The 22,304-nt window shown below is 37.4% G+C and overlaps 1 protein-coding gene across 1 annotated transcript; it reads left to right on the top strand.

The window, feature by feature from the left end:
- Positions 1–9,408: 9,408 nt before the first annotated feature.
- Positions 9,409–11,251, top strand: LOC147538076 (ribulose-phosphate 3-epimerase, chloroplastic-like). The gene is made up of 3 exons (XM_086642004.1): positions 9,409–9,571; positions 10,112–10,223; positions 10,401–11,251. Exons 1-3 carry the CDS (start codon positions 9,447–9,449, stop codon positions 10,485–10,487), a joined length of 324 nt encoding a protein of 107 aa, XP_086498130.1. The 5' UTR covers positions 9,409–9,446; the 3' UTR covers positions 10,488–11,251.
- Positions 11,252–22,304: the final 11,053 nt, after the last annotated feature.

Below are 22,304 nucleotides of genomic sequence, written 5' to 3'. Positions count from 1 at the left end.
CGGCTGACATAGTTCGGTTCGGTTGATCGGTTTAACTGAACACAATATAAAGAAAATGCTAAACCAGTGTTATTCATTTCATTCATATACTCAAAATAAAAATAAGACTCCATCGTACTTTTCTACCATTACATATACCGAAAATAAAAATTAAAAATTCATTGTACTTTTCCACCATTACAAACAAAAAAAAGAAGTAGAAGTGCGAATGGAAAATCTATATTTTTAACTTACTAACTAAGAATAATAGGTTGCATTTCAACAAAAAAAAAACCTAAAAATAGGTTGTGGTACATAGAAAATTAGTAAAAACTTACATCTAAAACCTTTCAAGCCAACAACTAGGAGGACAAACAATAGAGTGGAAGATTTGATTATGATTTTCTTATTTTTTTTCCTTTTTAGTTCAACACTTGCTAACTTCACAAAATTATTATTTCCTCTCTCTTTAGAGTTCGGTCGGTTTGGTTTGAGCGGTTTCTAGAAATTCAAGCCGAGGCCAAACCAAGGCGATTTGGGTTATTCGGTTTTTCGACCGAACCGAGTCGAATGGTTATCGTTTCGGTCCAAAAACCGATCGATACGGTTCGACTTGATTTGGTTTGACCGGTTGGTTCAGTTTTTGCTCACCCATAATAGGAAGAAAGTGGGATTGATAAACCCACGGATCAACACAAAGTAAAATTAATAGAAAGAAGGAATATTGATGAGAGAGAAACAAGGGCATGACGAAGATAAGCTTTAATCATGATTGGTATATCAAAGTTTTTGTGAGAGCTTAAATTTGTTACGGAGAAAGAGACCAAGAGAAAGAAAGGGTGTGTTTTACAAAGAGATATAGCCTAATCTCATGGTGGTACATAGAGTGATAGAGCATTTATAATAAGTACTTTTAGTTTTGTCCCCTTACTAAATATAAGCCAAACATAGTTGATTCGCACTGGGTCCGATAATAATTGTCTATATAAGAAAATCGGTTGTCCACATATTGGCCACCTTTTACATTTAAAAAATTCAACTTGTTGTCTCTTATTAATTTGTGTTGTTCCTCTGGTTATGATTTGAGTTCACTTTAAGTCTGTCTGGTCTTGATTAAGCCAGAGTCTGGGTTGAAGTAGGGAACTTCCTTTCTCTAAGTCATAGAGAGATAAACGATAAACGAATACCGACTTTACCAGTAATTCCTTCTTTCAGATTAACCGAGATAGACAAAAGATAATGGAGTTGAGGCGAGAATATATTCTATTTCCTTAAGACATTTTACACCCCCGTAACAGTACCAAACGTTAGGGTGTATGCCTTCGGGATACAACGACTATCCTTTCAGAATTTTAAGATTGTACTTCTAATTCTGAAAGCGGGCGAACCTTCGAATATAATATGAGCTCTTGAGGCGAACAGATCTTCTAGACACTCGGATACTTCTCTCTTCCTTTTCTAGATATACTTTGTTAGAAGAGTTTCTAGATATACTAGAGTACTTCCCACTCAGATACTGATCGTTAGAAGAGAAGATAAGAGAAGAAGGGAATGACTTCGATCTTCTAGACGCTTTAAGATTATCACTTCACTCGAAAACTTCTTTCTTCCTTTTTCTAGATATACTAGAATTACTTCCCAATTAGATATTCTAGGCAAACTAGGACCTCTAATTGTTAGAAGAGAAGGGAAGAAGAGAAGAAAATGAATTGATGTGTGAATTGGAATGGTTTTGGGTTGTTTATATAGGAGTTGAATGGATGCATGTGGCTTTTGGGGTTTAAAGGACACAACTGTTCGAAAACAGGGACTCAACTTGGAGAAAACTGATTATAATAGTCGGTTAAAGTCTGGGCCGCCAGATTTCTCTAAATAGCTCGGGTGGAAATGCCATCTGATTGATCTTGTTGTCCCGACACTGTCCCGACACGGAGTAGAGATATGGCCGTTGGATTGAGATCTAACCAAATCCCGAACGTAGCCGACAACGCAGAGGACGCACACCGTTCGATCAGGAGCAATCCCGCGGAAGGAACGCCCACCGTCCGGATCTGGTTGCGTCCTCTTCGCTCAAATGACCCCCAAATGAATTTTTCCGTTTTGCCTGTTTAGTCCCTTTGTTAACCGAACTACCAAACTTCAAACTTGAATTTCTCATTCATCCGGAATCGGATTCGAGTGATTCTTGGCTCTAACTAGAAGAGCTCGATGAGACGAACGCAATGGCGCATTCAGTTTCTGAATTTGACGAGTTGGGTCGAGCCAAAATCGGCTCCGATTCCAACAATCCCCCACATGAATGAAAATTCGAGGTTTACTATGATATATACTATACTGACATACTGACACTAAAAGAGCTCATATGCGGAACTTCGCTGCATCGGAAGAAGGTAGTCTTTCGACTTTGAACCTTTCCTAGTGAATAACTACAAGGTCTACAAGGACGGCAATGAGCTTATCGTCTTGAACTGAGTCCTGGAAATTGTAAACCTGAATAGCTATCACACAGCTAATCCCTTACCTACTTAGGTTCTCGGTTGTGTTCATTTCGGCCCTGAACTATCCCGAATTCATGTGTGCTTTAGAGAAGTCGGCCTAGACGACCTTCCCACGGAACCAGCATCAATTCACACACATATAGGTTATCCTTAATAAGGTATCCTGCTATACCTCACGTTAGAATCAAGTTCTAAGTTTTCGAATTCATTATAAGCTTAATGCTTAGCCTCTCATTACAGGCAACACTGTTTTCATCCTAGGAATGGGTAAGAGATAAAATTCTCTTACAGTGCTACTGTTGAGTCAGGATATAGCTTCAGTTGCCCTTTGAACCTAGATAGTGGGATCTCCAGTCATCTAGGTAGGGTTTCACCATGCCTTTACTCATTTACTTTAGGCGTTTTTGCCACATTCCCCTTGATGATGCAATTTTAACTCTCTTGTTCATCCTTGTTCTTTACGGATCCACCAGGTAACGTAGGATTGAGCATAATTTTAATTTATGCATTCCTTGAGAGCAATTGCTTTACGGTGCTAGTCTATTTGTTTTGAATTCTCTAGACTTACCGTATTAGTGCCTACACAACAACTACTCAGATTTATTGCGTGCACTGGCTTCAATCACAACTAAATATCCTCCAGGCAGTACACCTACTTCCTTTGCTTTCTTCAGAAAATGTATCCATCAAGGCCTTTAAGATTACATTGTTAATCCAGCTATGCACGTCTGCCTTTGAGGATTTTGTGATATCGTAGCCCTTAGTGGTTTTTCAAATCCACTGTTAGACTTTGTATCTGAGATTCGAGTGTTGTCCACATATCTTCATTTTCCTTTATGATATGTACAACCAAATAATACGAGTCTGCTCAGATACCTAAGAACTATTTGTTACTCAGATAATTCTTTCTTGAATTTGTTCAAATTCAAGTATTTATGTTTATCGTGATTTTGAGTGGTTATTCTACCATTCCCTGTCTAACCATGCACTTTATATTATCAATCATGAGTAACGATTTAATCTCGGAAAAACATCGAATCAATTCTTCTCAAACACTTTCTTATTCCTAACTAGTATCGTCTGTTATTTGAACAGATGATTCACGGTTGAGTCTCGTTACTTAGTTTTAGGATTAGAAAGAGAAGTTCTTTCTATTTGTGCTTTTCCAGATTTGATGAGTGAATTAGACATTCACGTCATCACTTATATTCACACACTTGATTTCTCAATCTTGTCACAACTTAGTGAATATAACAACAGTTCTTAACTCAATGAAACCTTATGGACCAAAGATTATCTTTGGTTAAAACTGGTTTCTGAGGTACTCCATAATTTCCCTCTTCTCACGTCCCTACGACGTTATATCTTAAGGAGATATGGAGATTTTTATGCCATTAATTTGGTTATAACTAGCATTTCGGTTCCTTCTCGGTTCTCCCCACATTTCAAGAGTATTTTCTCTTATTCGTCAACTTGGGTGGAATCTTACAATATTCCATATAGGGTACCGTTCAGATATGTAACAATATCTGCCCCCACAGTTTTAGGGTAACCAATGCATTCTCCTCTTTGACAAAACTATTTTCGTATAAAATTTCTTTAGTGTAACGGTTTTAGTTTTGTTCCATAACATGATAATTTATGATCATTAGAACCTTGAAATATAACACTAGGTGAGTTTCTCTTTTAACTCTTTCTTAAATTATATGTCCTAACATATATACTCCTTTCATAGATTTAAAACTATCGCATGATCATCAAAGTTATCCTTCCCTATTTTGTCCTTCATCGTCTCTAGATTTCGTTCATACTTTTCAATCGTAAATCTTACCAAGACCCTTGAACTTACTATACGAGTCACGTCTAGACCGAATGATGTCATGTTCAACTGTATGTCTTATTAACCTTAATTCCCTTATTTATCCAAGAAGATTAGGTTGCCCATGAGGATTTATGAAGGGCTATTCTGTTATTATACAGAACTAAGGACCTACTTACAAAGACTTAAGGATTTATTTATAATATCCACCAATTCCGAGATCTTTCAGCAAAGGTCCTTTCTTTTAACATACCTGAGGATCCTTTTATAATTCTTAGACAGATCTAAAGATCTTCTAGAGAATTATACTAATGAACCGTCTGAATATGTTAGGCGAAATAACTTACATTCTCAAAGACAAGTTTAATTTCGGAATTTTGCATTCTCCGTCAACTTTGTATTCGAGACTGTTTCACGGAATTTTCATTATCTCAGACCGATGAGTTCTTTCGAACAGTTCATCGTCTTGTAACTCTTTGTATAACGAGAACATTCTGTCGTCAACCTTGTCTAACCGTTTAGGTTTTGACATTTGTCTTGACACACTTCTCCGCTCACTTATGCGGTGGCCTTCTTCGATTCGTCATCGAATTGAACCTTTAGGATCAAGTATGCCAACATCACTGATGCCTCTCTGTATTCTCGATAGCCGGTTTCACATCCAGTATTTATGTCGATACTTTGTGGTCAAGGTGTCGCTTAGCTATTCGATGTCTCTATTATCGAGAAGATATTTTAAGAATCATCAACTAAGTCAACATTCATGGTCACCATGTGTTGAACCTTATTTCTACCCACGGCTAGTAATAGACTTTAGTGAAATACTTCACAAGACCCAACGAGATTGGATGAATCATCGTTTTCAATCTCCACTTATCGATTTTTATCCCTTTTAACATTCTGTGCTTTCACTCTATTATTCCAAAAGAGTTGCCGTTTGATGAACTATGCCATTCTTGGCGTATATCTCGGCGAAAGGAGATTCATACTCTCCATCTCAATCGTTTCTCAAAGCCTCAATCATTTTATAAAGTTGAGTTTCTACTTTGGTTTTATAAAGCTCGAACTTTTTGTTTGCTTCATCCTTACTCTTTTGTAAGTAATATAATAGAACCAAGTGGCGTCATTGATAAAGGTGATGAAGTACCTTTTGTCAACTCAAGTTTGAACCATCTTTTAGTCACAAAGATCACTGTGACATAAGTCTAAAGATTTGAACGACGTCTTAGTCATTTTTGACACTGCACGTGTTTGACATGTTCGTCTTGAGTCAATTTCCAGGTTCGAAATTTGACTCCAAGCTCATTAATTTCTTTAATGACTTATTATTCACATGTCCTAATCTTTCGTGTCAAATATTTGAGGACTAAACAATATACGCATAATTATTAATTTCATTAATAATAGGTGCCTTCGGCATTACATGGGTAACATTTAATTGAAATAACCCCCCCCCCCCCCCTCCCCACATAAATGGCCCTTTCCAATATACATCATTTTCTTAAATATGATAACGATATCTGACAGAAAGATTAGTCTGAACCCGTTCTCACTTAAAAGGGAACTAGAGATCAAGTTCTTTTGAATGTCTGGAGCATGGAGTACATCGGTCAAAGTCATTTCTGTCTCTGAAGTGAATTTTAACACGATCTCCCCCTTTCCTTTGACTTGTGTGGTCGAGCCGTTTTCCTTGAATAAGGTCTCTCCTTCGGCTACCTCCGTACAGGAAGTGAATAAACTTTTGTCACTACAAATGTGACGACTTGCCCTAATGTCGACCCTCCATTTCTGGTTGTTAACCAGGTAATCTTCATGTTCCACTACACAGAGGTTCATCTTATGAAGTATATCAAACACCTTTTCGAATTCAGTAACCATAAGACAGTGATTCCGATTTTCGGTGTCTTTTACTAATGAAGATTGGTTATCAACCTTTTCCCCTTGATTGCCATATGTCGAGCGACAATCTTTGGCTAGGTGGCCCCGCTTTCTACAGTTGTAGCATTCGACAAGCCTTTGCCTTTTCCTCGACTTGTCTATGTTTTGAGACGGATGCTTCCTCTTCAGGGCGAAGTCAGTTCCCTTCAACTTCTCTGGGTTTTCCACGTATGTGGTGTTAGGCTGAAGAACCCGTAGTGTTTTTCTTGTTCTTGCCATTTTTCGGAAACACACAGAAAACCAAATCAAATCGTATAACCAGAGAAATAATCGTTATATATAATATGTCTTAAGATTGTTATTCCTCTGGTTATGATTTGAGTTCACTTTAAGTCTGTCTGGTCTTGATTAAGGCAGAAGTCTGGTTTGAAGTAGGGAACTTCCTTTCTCTAAGTTATAGAGAGATAAACGATAAGCGAATACCGACTTTATCAGTAATTCCTTCTTTCGGATTAACCGAGATGGACAAAAGATAATGGAGTCGAGGCGAGAATATATTCTCTTTCCTTAAGACATTTTACACCCCCATAACAGTACCAAACGTTAGGACGTACGCCTTCGGGATACAACGACTATCCTTTCAGAATTTTAAGATGGTACTTCTATATTCTGAAAGCGGGCGAACCTTCGTAAATAATATGAGCTCTTGAGGCGAATAAATCTTCTAGACACTAGGATACTTCTCTCTTCCTTTTTTAGATATACTTTGTTAGAAGAGTTTCTAGATATACTAGAGTACTTCCCAATCAAACACTGATCCTTAGAAGAGAAGAGAAGAGAAGAAGGGAATGACTTCGATCTTCTAGACGCTTTAAGATTATCACTTCACTCGAAAACTTCTTTCTTCCTTTTTCTAGATATACTAGAATTACTTCCCAATTAGATATTCTAGGCAAACCAGAACCTCTAATTGTTAGAAGAGAAGAGAAGAAGAGAAGAGAATGAATTGATGTGTGAATTGGAATGGTTTTGGGTTGTTTATATAGGGGTTGAATGGATGCATGTGGCTTTTGGGGTTTAAAGGACACAACTATTCGGAATCAGGGACTCAACTTGGAGAAAACTGATTATAATAGTCGGTTAAAGTCTGGGCCGCCAGATTTCTCTAAAAATCTCGGGTGGAACGCCAGCCATCCGATTGATCTTGTTGGCCCGACACTGTCCCGACGCGGAGTAGAGATATGGTCGTTGGATTGAGATCTAACCAAATCCCGAACGTAGCCCACAACGCAGAGGACGCGCACCGTTCGATCAGGAGCAATCCCGCGGAAGGAACGCCCACCGTCCAGATCTGGTTGCGTCCTCTTTGCTCAAATGACTCCCAAATGAATTTTTCCGTTTTGCCTGTTTAGTCCCTTTGTTAACCGAACTACGTACAAACTTGAAACTTGAATTTCTCATTCATCCGGAATCGGATTCGAGTGATTCTTGGCTCTAACTTGAAGAGCTCGACGAGACGAACGCAATGGCGCATTCGGTTCTGGGTTTGACGAGTCGGGTCGAGCCAAAATCTGCTCCAATTCCAACTTTGAAGTTGTCGGTTGGTTCTCTTTTAGATCTGTAGTTAGTGTGCCTACTCTTGGGATGTGTCCTAAGAAGGAGGAAGTGGTGTTTTCCCTTTTTACTATTTAAACTCTCTACAATCAGTGAGAGAAAGCAACTTGAATTTTTTTTTATTGTCAGTGTGCCTTGACTCCATGACCTAGAAGGTGGAACACTAAACCTCTTAGCACTTCAACCAAAGGTCGTTGGCAACACAAGTTGAATTTTTATCAAAACTAATGTGGTTAATCTAACCCAAAGTAGAATACACATTCCAACTTATTTCATTAGTCGGATTCGGACCTAACATTTTTGAAGGTGCTAGCGCGGATTGTTTTGATTCCAATATTTTTCTAGTTTTGCATTCCTTTGGTTTTCTACGGTGGAATTGGAGACTTTCCAATCTTCACCTCTTTGGTATTCAGAATGATTTATTTGCTACACTATGGGATTTGATAAATAATTGAGAGGTTGTTGTTTAGAGTCCCTTTTTACAATGTTGCATTTTAATCTCCCTTTTCATGAATCACACGAAAATATTCCATTTCTATAGTTATATTTTAAAAAAAATTTAATTTATTCTTATATAATTAATATTACACTTTAGACCTCCTAGTTATAGTCACATACCTCATAATTCACTCTCCCTCTCTAAAATCAATATTACCACACACCCATCTATCTCTCTGTATCTTTGTAATTTGTTTCCATGTGGGAGCTTCCAAAAATTGCCAAAACCTCTTGCAGTAACCTACTTTTTGAAACGGTTCCTTTAGTTCTTCAACTATTCTCTCTTCTCTTTCTTAAAGTGATACCACTAGCACCACCAAAAAGAGTTGTCGTTGGCCTTGATGCATAGGAAAGTGTACAATTTTTTGAAACCCTACCCGTAGTTCTTCAGTTATGCCATAAAAATAGGTGTATTACCTTTCAACTTCGTAAATTTGATTCAATCCCTGATTCTCCAAAAAAAATTATTGGTGATCCATATACTTTGTGGGTGTTAGTATTAATGATGCTTTGGCTAAGCTTAACCACTGCTAATGAGTTTTTTTTTTATGAATACACTAACGAGTTCATATATATTTTTTTTGTACTTTTCTACTCATTTTCAATATTTTATTGACCTTTCTAGAAATTACCCCATTTCGGTTCAATGAGTCTGAGTTCATCCGGCGGGCTATGAGCTTGAGCTATTGGTCGTAGATCAACTGGACATCACCCCACGTGATATACTGATATAGTATCCCGTCTATTTTTTAGGGTAGGATTCATGTTTCTTTTGTTAGCAACTTTTTAACTTTCTATGTCCCAGATAAGTTTTCAAATTATTTTTGAAGGACAATTTTAAATGGCCGCGGCTTTGGGGAATAAAGAAAACTCTCCGGGGAATAAATTCTCGAGGGAATCCAGATTTTTTTGAAAATTCTCCGGGAAATAAATTTTTATGGGGAATACAGAATACATTTTTTTGAAAGTTCTCCTCCATCTCATCTGTTCTCTTTGCCACTTCATTTTCTCGACACCTCATCATCTTCTCCCGCGAAAGCCAATGACCGGCGACCTTCACACATAAAAACAAAACTTTTTTTTTAATTTTCTCTCTCCTCTCTCTCTCTCTCTAATTTTTTTTTTCTTTTCTCTCCAACTTTACTTTTTAGAGAGAGAAAATGTCTGGAACAGCAGCTTCTTTGTGTTCAACAACCCAAATTAATGGATTTGGTAGTGGTTGTGGTGGTCTTAAGCTTCAAAAACTCACTCTTTCTTCTCCTCCCTCTTCGTGTAACTTGACAAGGTCGGATTTTTATTAATCTTCATTACTTACTGTCTTTTTTATTTAAGTTTGTTTTGATGGATTCTTTGGCTTATTGAGTAATTTAGGAGGATACAGTGAAACCCTTTTCGAGAAAATTTAATGGGTTTTGAAGAATTTGTGGAATTTCATGTTTGTTATTGAAGATTTCATGTTTGGGTGTGATCAAATATGATCTTCAAAATTGTGTCTTTAATGTTTGTGTTAATGTCTAGCTGAGTTTTAAACAATCAACTTGAATACCTTTGTGGAAATATGATTTGATTACCATTTCATGGTGTCTTGTTCATTGAATTAACTAAAGTTTGGAAGTCCCCTAGTACTAGTTAGTTGTTAGAGTATATATCAACCCGTGTCTAGTAAAACCCACTCACCCGAAAATACTTGATTATATTGTCTTTGTGAGATCATTGGTTCAAGATCAGTTTGTATACTTATATGATAAAGAATCCGTGAATTTTGGGTTAAGTTGGATGAAGTTTGTACTTCAACTCTGATGTTTTTTTCCATTTCTAAATTCAGGAGAACATCGCGAACTGCAATCAAGGCTTCCCGTGTCGATAAGTTTTCAAAAAGTGATATTATCGTTTCTCCGTCTATTCTGTCAGCCAATTTTGCGAAGTTAGGCGAGCAGGTTTGACTCAAACTGCCATTAGCTCTAAGATGACATTATTTCAATCAGGTTTTTCAATTGCAGAAATTTAGTCTGTTTAAGTAAAATTCTGAAAACCAATATATGGTTCAAGTCTTAAAGATGATGAACTGTGTCAACTATTCATGGGTGACCATTTTGTAGTATTAATTTTTCTAGGTAAAAGCAGTTGAATTGGCTGGCTGTGATTGGATTCATGTTGATGTCATGGATGGCTGTGATTGGATTCATGTTGGTATTTTCTAGAGAGAGAGAGAGAGAGGAGAGAGAAAAAAAACTATATGAAGGTCGCCGGCCGGAAAATTGGTCGGCCGGCGACTTTCGCCGGAGAAGATGATGAGGTGTCGAGAAGATGAAGTGGTAGAGAGAGGTGATGAGATGGAGGAGCCTTTTTATAGCATCTTCTAAAATTAGAAGTCCCTTAGCAATAAAAAGAAACGTAAAAAGTCAAGCTTATTTGACTAATTTTAAGAAAAATCTTTATTCTCCGGAGAATTTTCTTTATTCCCCAAAACCGCGGCCTTTTAAATACACTCTATTTTTGAAGGTCGAAAATACTCTTTGTTTAACTACAAGTATTAAGAAACTCATAAACAATAAGCAAGAAGTTTTTTTAACGTCTGAAAGAGAAAATTAGGCGATTTGGCAAGGGAAAATTGGGCGATTTGGCGAGGGAAAATTGGACGATTTTTTTGCTATCAAACCATCAATCTATTTTTGGTTTAGGTGATTGAATCTGTTTATTTGTTGTTTGAAGATGATTTTTAGGGTTTTGAGTTAGTTTTTGGCGAAGAATTCTATAGAGAGAAAGTTTCAATTTTCTGTTATGTTGCTAGTTTAATTGAACACCAACCATTATGCATAAGTTTTTGTTGGATTTGTATGGAAATTGTGGAAGTATAGTTGATGCAAAGAATGTGTTTGATAAAATGCTTGAAAGAGATGGCGTTGCTTGGATTGCGATGTAAGTTGGTTATACAAAATTTGAGTTAGTTGAAATAGTTGAGAAGTTGTTTGATATTATGATAGGTGTTTATTTTCAAATTAAGAGTTCCATGAAAGCTTTGGAAGTGTTCAAGGCACTGCAAGTTGTTTGACGAAATGTTTATGAGGAATATTTCTTCTTGGACAATCATGATACGTGTTTATGTTCAAATTGAGAATTCCATGGAAGCTTTGGAAGTTCGCAAGGTGTTTGCAGGAAATATTCAAAGTAATAGTAGAATAAAAAAAATGTAACTTTAAGAGCTTGAAATTTATTTGGTAACTGGTGTTAACCTTTTTTGTAGTGCGGAACGGGGGGCGGAGCCCCTGTTTTTTTATAAAAAAAAAATTTAAGCAATTAATAGAACAAATAAATGCAACTTTAATTGTTTGAAATAGAATCTATTTAAAAAGATTAAGAGTAACATTTTAAGAATTATGTAATTGTTGTTCTTGCAACTTTCTCAAATCAATTCAAAAAATAATTTGCAAACCTTTTGCAAGGCACTGCAAGGTCGTTGCAAAACTCTGCAAGCTGTTTGCAAGGCAGTGTGAGGTATTTGCAAGGCAGTGCAAGGTGCTTGCAAGCTAATGCATACTGAATAGGTAACCTATATGAAAAAAAATTATCATAAGGGAAATCACCTTCCATATCACATTCATTGATCAAAATATTCACAAACACATTCATTCATTTATCAAAATATTGACAACAAAAAACAAATTCAATCGTCATTTCTCGACTTAGACCAACATTATTTATCATTTGAAATCACTCGAGGAACTATCTTTTCTCTAAGTTTCCTCATTTATTGTGGTTCAACCTCCATTTCTTAAATACCCCCGCCTTTTGTAATATTCAAAATGAATAGACATGTGTACAAGGCACAATCAACTCTGGAAAGAAAAGTCAAGTCATTTAGCTAATGCATATCAATTCAAAAAATATATTGCAACTGAGTTACAAGACACTACAAGGTGTTTGCAAGGCAGTGCGAGACGTTTGCAAGTCACTCCAAGGTGTTTGCAATGCACTACAAACTCATTGAAGCATTTCGTGGAGCAGGTCTCGTGCATCATCTAAACGACCTAATTTCAGCAAAATATCAAGAAGGGTATTATAAATATGAGTTTTTTTTTTCACGAAGATTTGAGTTCTTTAGTTCGTTCATTTGATCGATTTTGGGGAATCGATCAATTGCTTTATAAAGAATAAATATTTGACAATGAGAATCAGTTGCTTCAAATTTTGTAGTTCTTTAGTTCGATTTTAGAGAGAGAGAGAGGGAAATCGTGTTGGGTTTAGAGGGGAAGGGGGACCGTGCAGGTTAGAGGAAGAGAGAAAAATTTACTTTTTTTTTACTAAGAAGGTCAACTATGTCTTTTCACCGTGTTAGTGAAATAAATAAATGTCACAAGAAGCTGAAGCCTATAAAACTTTGATGAGTCATTTTTAACTAAAGCAAACTAAATTTAGGGAGATATGGGCAAATTTCCCTTTTAAGGAACCCCTAAAATAAGCTAATAATAAGGCACACAAAATCATTTATTTTCAAGACAGTCTTACAAACTTAAAAGCAAGGAAACTCTTTCAGAAACAACTCACAGTAATTTGAAAAGAAAAAAATGGAATTCACAACCTTCACAGAAAACCATTACTTTCATACATATCTTAACGTTGGACGTAGTCGTAACATTATTAAGAGTCTTGTCTCTAATATTTGTTTGCATTTGAATCTTCATTTCTTTTGGATTTCATTGACATTGTATAGACTTCATGTCAATAGTATTGTCTTAATCTGGATTGACTGAAATTCGTCGACATAAACAAAGGGGTCGGGTCAACCCGCCCCATCACATATCTTTGCGATATTAGGATATTTTTTATATATCAAGTTTTTCTTTTTGAAATATCAGTAATAACACAAAGTTGACTTAGGGTTTGTTTTTTACATAGGAAAATCTAGTGAGAAAGTCGATTTCTTAAGAAAATGGATATTATATTGTTTGATAGACCACTTAAGATGTGAAAATCGAATTCTAACGGAATATAAAGTGTGAAAATGGTCTAAAATTTATTTCAACCTTTTAGATGGTAAAACCGATTTCTCTCCATAACCCGCTCTTTCTCCTCTTTGTCTCGTAACTCACTCTCTCTCTGGACCATCTCAGACTCCCTCATTTCCATAACTTATCTCCATCTCTATATCTACACTCTCTCTTTCTCAAATCCACCTAATATGTGTTGGGGCTATCAAGACCACTTTGACTGTATTGATGATGCTAATAACAAATTGGAAAACCTAAACGCAAATCTTGAAGCTACCATGGCTAATCAATTGTATTGTTGAAGCTAACCCAAATTGAAAAAATCTAAACCCATATCTTGGAACTATCATGAACAACTAATTGTATTGTTGAAGCTATAATGACCAAATCTACTCTTCTTAGACTCTTTATCTCTCTCAAACTCCAGATCTTGAAAAACCATGACCAAATCGGTTTTATTAGATGATCAGAGAAGGTTCTTGATCAAATTTGTTATTTTGTTGAAGCTTAAACCAGGTTACTTTAGAATCATCATCAAATCGGCTATGGGACGAGATGAAATTAGGACACCCAAATTTGTTGTTCTTGATCTAATTCCTTCTCTCTCAGTTGATTTCTCTCAATTGATATGCCTTGATATTTTGGGAGAGATGAAGCTAGGGCAACCAAAGAGTCTAATTTGTATTATATTTTAAAGGCACCCAAATTAGTGAGGCTAGATGGGTGAATGATACTAAAAAAAGAAATCCAAGACCATTAGGCACCCAAATTTTCAATTTATAATACCTTTTGAAGGCACTCCCCAATTTTCTTACAATCCTATCAAACAGTTAAAACTTTAATTCCAATCAGAAAAAATTGACTTTCTTTCCCATCAGAAAAATAATGCCTTTCTTTCTAATCATTTCTCACGCATTCAAAGTTGTGAGTTGGAAATTAAATTCGTAAAGCATTAGGAATGCTTCTACACCCTATGTTTCGGGATTGACGCATCGACCCCACTTTACGAGGAACATCTTGTTTTCTCTTAAATCCCAAAGCAAACCTGGTAGTATTTGAGCCAATGCAGGGTTTAGGTGCCTAAGATGATCGTACCGACTCCCCAATTTTGGACTTGAGTGACAAATGTCTTTCGGATATAACCTCTTTGTTGACTTGATACGGGTTGACCCGTTGGACTTTTGGTCCTTTCTTGACTTATCGACTGTAGTCAACTAATGACCATTTTTTAGATCATCAACCACCACTTTACTTTTCTTGTCACTTCCCTCTCACTCGTGTTGCTCTCTCTCCCACTATGTTTCTTTCTCTCTGGCTCTATCGCCCGTTCCATTAGTGGGTCTCTTTTATCGCACTCTCTCGCTTTATTTCTCAAAGAGGATATAACCCGTGCCCGCCGGGCACGGACAATTCTATCATGTGAGTTAAGTGAAGTGCATATGGAAAAATAGATCTAACTTGAAATATTAAATGAACACATTAGAAGAAGTCATTTTAGTTAACAAAATTGATTTTAGAAACCCTCGTCTTAATATAAGTTCAAATATCTTAACATTCCAAATTAGATTTCAGAACTCTTTGGAATATCGTGTGACGCTTCCATAACCACAATCTGCTTCACCTTCATATGGCATCTCTTCCCTGTTTTCTTCCACAACCGTGGTCATGCGATCTTTACTCTTGAAGATATATTTGTTCAGATATTTAATCGTCAAACTTCCCTGAGATAGACTTTGATCCCCAAAGAGTACTTTTTGTAGGGAATTATACCCTTATACTAGTGTTTATAGTGGATAACGACATCTAATGTCTAACACTAGTATCCCCAAGATCATCATGCAAAACTAGTAATTTACTAATAGGAAGATAGTAGATTACCTTAATCGCTATTTCCCTCAAGCTAGTTGAATAGATTAAAGAAGACCAAGAGCTTCAAACGTAGCTCCTCTACTTGGGACACCAAACGGTGTATTTAATCTCCCTCCTTGAAAGCTCTCTAGCACTCCAATGGTGGTTTGATAATAAGAAGACCTTCTTCTTGCTTGACTAGAAGATAGCTTGGGAATTAGCTCACTTTCTCCTCTCTACTTGATGTGGTAGAGTAAGAAAGCTTAGAGAGAAATTCCACACCTTATTCTCTGCCCTAAGAGTGTTTATATAGAACCCTAATGAGAATACACTTCCTCAAAGGTTTCCTAAAACACCCTTTAGAATAAGATTTAGGGAAATAGTCGAAAATAGCAATTAATGATATTTTCTCAATTCCCAAAGGAGGAAATGTCTAAACACCACGAAATTTTTCGTGCATACTTCTGGGTGTGTCAGAAACTCACCCTCCAAAATTCATCCCAATCCGAGTCCCGTAAGTACCCGAACCGGCCTAGGCGCAAAACCCTTATTTCGGGCCTTTTTGCTATCTTTTGCCTAAATTCTATTTAGGCCTGTGAGATATGTTTATGGGACATTCCCAATTTTATATCACACTCCCACTCGTCATATTATCCGATTAAATACCCATTCTTATGTGTAACCTGATGTAGGATCCGATCAAAGTTAGCCGCGAATTACTTCGTAATTCGACGATCGTAGTTGGTTTCTAGCTAAACACTACGACCCCTAAATCAATCGGACTTGATGATCTTCTTCATCAATTGTCCTACCCGACATATTGCTCGCATTGCCATCTTGGTCGAAGGACATCTCCTTCAAATCCTTCAGACTGCCACTTGGACTTAGAACAAGTGCAATGCCTCGATTCCCGTGTCAATTTAGTATCCCATCTGATACGTCACGTTATTCAGACTTTCTTGATCTTCGAGTACAACTGTAAAAGACAAACGATTAATTCTTAATCCGTTTGAGCGCGGCCACGCATTTTCAGTTGTCACACATCAAGTGGCCTTGAGACACTTTTGACCTAATGTGATAAGGATGACACAATCCATTCTTGCGCTCCCACTTAACTTCATGTCTATCCTGTCCTTCCCAGTATCTGTAACCTCCTTTTACGTTGCGGTGTTTGACGGAACCAAAGTCGGACATTCCTTACATAAGATGAGTAGAGCACTCATGTTTTGAGGAATCTCTCCAATCTTGTCTTTTGAGAAGTATTTGACGTTCATCAAGAGCGATGTACTTCTCATTAGAGGGTTATCCAGTGTATAAACCTTTTAAACACCCCACGTAGTCGATTCAAATACACTATTCCTATAGCCCATGAAACTGCGCTATCCCATCGGCTCCCGTACTAGTCTTCACAAGTCATTGTTATCTATGCAATGACCTGGACCAGGATTTGATAATAAATATTCCAAGTTCACTTAATAGGGTTTCATTCATCAGATCACGTATCTGACAAACCTATTCGGAATGTTTTATCAGCAATGGACTGTCGTGTAAACACTAAACCAAATTTAGACGACTTGTGAAATAACTCTATTATTTGTGATAACGAGAGTTGTAAATCTGAGCCTCTTCCGTAAAACTCTTTTTACCCACTCAGTTTTACTTGTCGAGGTTTATTCCAAATTTACCTCATGCCTTAGACTGTGTATGAATCTCATACTATGTCTTAGGTGACAGTTTAGTTTGACTACCGTGGTAGTTGGTTTTAAACTTTGCTTATTATCAATTAATTTGAAGATTGTTATCTTCAACCTTGATTATATCTAGTAATCTTTACTAGAGTTAAGGCTTTTAATTTCTTATGTAGAATTTGCAACGGTTACGGCTAAAACACTTTTAAGCCTACTTTCCTTCCATGTATGGAAGTTTGCTACGATGACAATTTGTACTACTTTCATCCTTTAGCCTTCTGCGATGTTTCAGTAGTGATTCGGGTTTCCAATCCGAATTGGATGTCTAAATGCTCATCATGTTCAACATGACTTGACTTTATGTTTTCAAACATAAACGTCTCTCTCATGCGTGCTTGGTCATCGGTGTCTTTTACAAGTTCCATGATTGTTACACAACATCTTATGTCGTACTCATGACAAAATGGTATTTAATCCTTGTGTGTGGTTCTTTTATTGAGTCAGTGTGTTCACTGTTACACAACATCTTATGTCGTACTCAATCTTTTGTATGTACTTTGCATACGGACCTAGAAGGTTTGTTTCTCCCACTTACCTTCTCGAAACTCGTGATTCAAGATTTTTCTTCATTCCTCAGGAATCAAACTTCTTCGATTGCCTCTTTGAATCGAAGATTCTAACTCTTGCGTGTTTTTAATCCGTCGATGGATTTCTGAAGCATGCCTATGGATATAACTTGATTGGAAAAATCTTATTCTTCTTGTCTAGTTTCGGGAAACATGAATGTTTCCATCCTTCTCAGTTTTCTACTTTGGAAAACCAATCAAGCTTCATGTCTTGACGAGATATGGATTCCATGATGATTTTGGCTTCTAGCCAAAATCTAGAGTCAGTTTCCATTTCTATGCAGGTCTTTTATCTCTTCAGAAATAACCTTTATTTTCTGAGTCTTTGAGATTTTACTTTTGACCTTTTAGGACTTTTGAACAACAATTTGGAATTTTCTCAACTACTTTGAGATATTCCTTTAGAGACACTTTCACTTGCTTTGAGAGTTCTCCTGCGAATGACATTCGCTTTTGTGTGTTAGGTTTATAAGATCATATCTTTAACCTTTCCTTTTTCGAGGAGCTGCAATTTGTTGCTCTTGGTCGAATTTAATCGTCTTGTACAAGTTTCATGATTGTTCTTCATGACTCTTCATGATTTTTCTCATGATCGAATTAAATCGACTTGTACTTTTCTCCCACTTATTCTTGTAATAATTAGTACTTTTCTCCCAGACTACTAAGTGTGTTAATTACTAGAAGAATACTATCATGAGCAACAAACACTTTGTTCTCTTGATTGGTTGTGGAAGAAGCCCAAATTTCTTCCAAAAAGAAATTGCGTCAGATATTAGCTAGTTTTGTAACGCTTTTTACAAGTTTTAGCTTTAGACGAAATTTTGGTAGTTTTGTGGGAAGCTATGTCTAGACTAGTGGATTTTGGAGGATAGAGTTTGATTCGTGTTCTTCATCTTAATCCTTTTGGACACTCCAAATATGGATAGGTTAGAAGTACGTTTGAAGATCAATCTCTGTTTCTGACTCAAGACTTTCTTTCTTGTCAGTTGATTTATGTTTTGGTTATTTGAACCTATCTTGTAGGTGTTTAACCAAGTTTAGAATCCTTAGGTATAGATTGTTTAATTTAGCACTTTTAATAACATCTCAATTTAGAAATAAAATTCTTTATTGATTCTCCATAATACTTAGTACAGAGATGATGTTAAAAACTAGAAAAACGCTTAATCTAGATTAGTGCCTAAAGTAGACTTCGATCCCTTTCAGCATCCTTAGCAATCGAGGCTTCTGCTCCCTCTTGGATCTTGTCTTCCTTAGCCAAATACTCAGTTCCCAGCTGCACCTGTACATTCACAAGCATAGGGCAATTTTAGGTATCATATACCAAATTTTGGGAATTTTACAGTATTTGATAAGTTAACTGTTTATACCTGAATTGGATGCCACTGTTCCATTCTTCTTGTCCTCCAAGAACTTACGGCAGTTTCTTTTCCAGTGGCCCTTGCCATCACAGTAGAAACATTTGGTGTCAGGAGGAGGACCTTTGTCTTTAGGTTTGGCAACAGGTTTGCCTTTTCCTTTTGACGCGGTTTTCTTTTTCTATTTTCCACCTTTCTTGAACCCTTTGTCCTTTTGTACCATAAGAACGTCCTTCATAGTCTCCACTATAGCGACGTCCTTTTCGGTTGTTAGAGGCATAGAATGAAGTTCCTCCAACGTTTTATCCCATCCATTCATGTTGCAGTTCATCTTAAATTGATTAAAACCACTATAGAGGGAGTGAAGGATAGTGTCGGTAGCCGTTTGTTGGCTATAAGGGAAACCTAGTTTAGCCAGCTTGCCCATGAGTCTGATCATTTGACGAACATGAGGCCCAACTGGTTTTCCCTTTTCAAGGCGCATGTCCATAATTGCTTTAGAGGTTTCAAACCTCTCCAATCTCGACTGTTTCTGGAACATTTCCCGAAGTTGTCGCACCATGGAGTAAGCATCCATGTCTATGAACTGCTCTTACAGAGTCGGTTCCATGGTTGCTAGCATTAAACAAGTTACAGGCTCTGCCTTTTTTCCGCACACTCCTTTCTTAATCTATCTCTTCTTTAGTCGAAGTATCATCCAATACAGGAATTGGAGTTTCTAGTACAGTTGCTAGCCTTCCATCCTGAGAACTATTCCCAGGTTCCTCTCCTAGTCGAGGAAGTTGTGCTCATTCAGCTTCTCCTTGTCGAGAAGTGAGCGGAAGTTGAAAATATCTTATGTCATCTTTAAACTACATAAAAGAAATGGTAAAGTTTTAAAACTCGTTATCGTTTTGAAAAACTTAGTTTTCCCACATTATTCAATAAAAATCGTCCCCGATTGAATAAGTGATTCCATGATCGCAGTTCTTCGGAGTAAAGCGGACGAAGGCCCTACCCTTTAACTCCGTCGTTCCGAGTGAGTGAACTACTTCACTGATCATACCTTATGACTCTTGGTTGATAGATTTCATTAATTAATGACTAATCTATCATTTTGCCTCAAGTATCCAAGATTCTCTTGCTGATCTCGTTGAGTAGAACCATTTAGACGTGTAGGCCTCTTCTATAGACCTACCCGCATTGTCCCAAGGTAGAGGAGGTACTCTGCGAAGGCCGACCCACCTTCCTCGAACAAGGGCGCAACGAGTGTCTTAATCTGGGTAGGCGATTACTCAAGATTACGTTTTGGGGACTTTTAAGCTAGTCTAGCGTTTGTTATAGTGAACTATTTAGCCTAACTAACATCCACGATATAAAGCATAAATAAGTAAGTAAATGCGCGCGAGAAAATAAATCAAGCAGACATGGATCCTCGTATGGCCCCTAACCTAGAAGATCTAATCTCCTTTGGTTTGCTTCTTGTTTCGCCTTTTGGTTCGTCTAGATCTCCATCTTTGAACCTCCATTGATTTCTCCCACTCGCCTTTGGATTCCTTCCTTGAGTTTCTTCAATGGACTCATAGACCCTAAACTCTAATTACAAGACTTTAACGATTCGCAGATCATATAAACTAGAAATTAAAATTAATTACAAATATGCACCTATTTGTGCTTAAAACAATAATACAGAAACAAATCTATGGCCATACTAGTTTCCCGCATTCACATCACATGCATTCATATAATATTTAAGGCTAAGAATTATATATGCATGATTATCTTGGGAGACACTTTTGTCGACATCACATGTCACATTACGGACCTTAAGTCTAAATTCGAAGAATTCGACTAATGGTGCGTTCCGGTTTTATCGTTTATGATTTCTAAAATCAACTTCAAGAAAAACTCTGTTTCAGGGTTTGAAAGCCCGGGTCAATTTCGGAAAAAATATTGGTTCGATTCTTAATGATTTCATAAATCAATTTAAAGAGAAATCCGTTTTGGCCTTCTGATGGTCCGGATTAGTTTTGGAATTATTTGGTTGGAATCGAAAGAAAATTTGGCTAAAACTCCCACTCGAATGATGGTCCCTTTTCTTGGTCCGAAAAGTCTCGAAAAAGCCCGGGACAAGTCCTAGACAAGTCCCGGCCCAAGCCCACAAAAGGGTTCGGACAAGGTCCGGACATAGCACGGCCCATAGGGGCGACATGTCCTTGCCGAGGCCTATCAAGGCCTGGTCTCGTCCTGGCCGGAGTCAGGACACTAGTCCTTGTACCAGACGCGTCTGGTGCTGGACTGGACCAGCACTAGGTGTCTCAGACCTAATCCGAGACACCCAGAACCTCCCAGACGCGTCTCCAAGACGCGTCTGGTCGAGAGCTTTGGAGGCGTCCTAGACGCGACCTGGACGCATCTTAAGATGTGTCCCAGCTGCTCTGGTGGTCGTGTCCTATAGGCGTCCAGTAGCAATCTGGTTGCAGCTGCTGGACGCGTCCAGATGCTTCCATCGCAGCTGGTGGTCGTGTCCTAGACGCGACCTGGACGCGTCCCAGCTGCTCTGGACGCGTCCTAGACGCGTCCAGATGCTTCCATCGCAGCTGGTGGTCGTCCTATACGCGACCTGGACGCGTCCCAGATGCTCTGGACGCGTCCTAGACGCGTCCAGTAGCAATCTGGTTGCAGCTGCTGGACGCGTCTCCTGGACTCGTCTCAGCAGCTGCTCTAGACGCGTCCAGCAGCTTCTGTCTAGCCAGGAAGCTTCCTGGCCGGACACTAGGGTTTCCAAAACCCTAGTTTCCAAAAAAAAAAAAATCTTTTTGCAAATCTCTATTTGCTATTTTCCAAATTTTAAACTCTTTCTAAATTTTGAAATCCCTTTTAGAACACTTCTAAATTTCTCAAAACTTTTAGAAACTTTTAAAATTTCCAAACTTTGTTTCAGGGAGTTTCATAAAACTCAAAAACACTTCTTTTAATCAAGCAATTTTGGATCAAATTTCTAGGTTTTTGAAACTTTTTCAAGAACAATTCTGAAAACCAATTCAAAATCAATGAAATTCAATGTTTTGAAACACTTTCAATCATCAATTTTGATTTTTTAATTTGAAAAACTAGTTGAATCGTATTTATTATAATCAAATTATGAGTTTGAAGTACTTTTAAAACACTTTTAAAATACTTTTATAAACCCAATCTATTAAACTACCAAGCATATCAAATATCAATTAGATCGATTTTTAGCAAAAACTAGTTAATTGCAAGAGGCTCTGACGCCACTGTAGGGAATTATACCCTTATACCAGTGTTTATAGCGGATAACGACATCTAATGTCTAACACTAGTATCCCCAAGATCATCATGCAAAACTAGTAATTAACTAATAGGAAGATAGTAGATTACCTTAATCTCTATTTCCCTCGAGCTAGTTGAATAGATTAAAGAAGACCAAGAGCTTCAAACGTAGATCCTCTACTTGGACACCGAAGGGTGTATTTAATATCCCTCCTTGAAAGCTCGCTAGCACTCCAA

Source organism: Eschscholzia californica, unplaced genomic scaffold (genome assembly GCF_041429995.1).
Source record: "Eschscholzia californica isolate CP2 unplaced genomic scaffold, dmEscCali1.0.p SCAF_5, whole genome shotgun sequence".
Lineage (NCBI taxonomy): Eukaryota > Viridiplantae > Streptophyta > Magnoliopsida > Ranunculales > Papaveraceae > Eschscholzia > Eschscholzia californica.
Note: the sequence above shows the minus strand (reverse complement) of the source record. Positions and strands in the feature narration are given on the sequence as shown.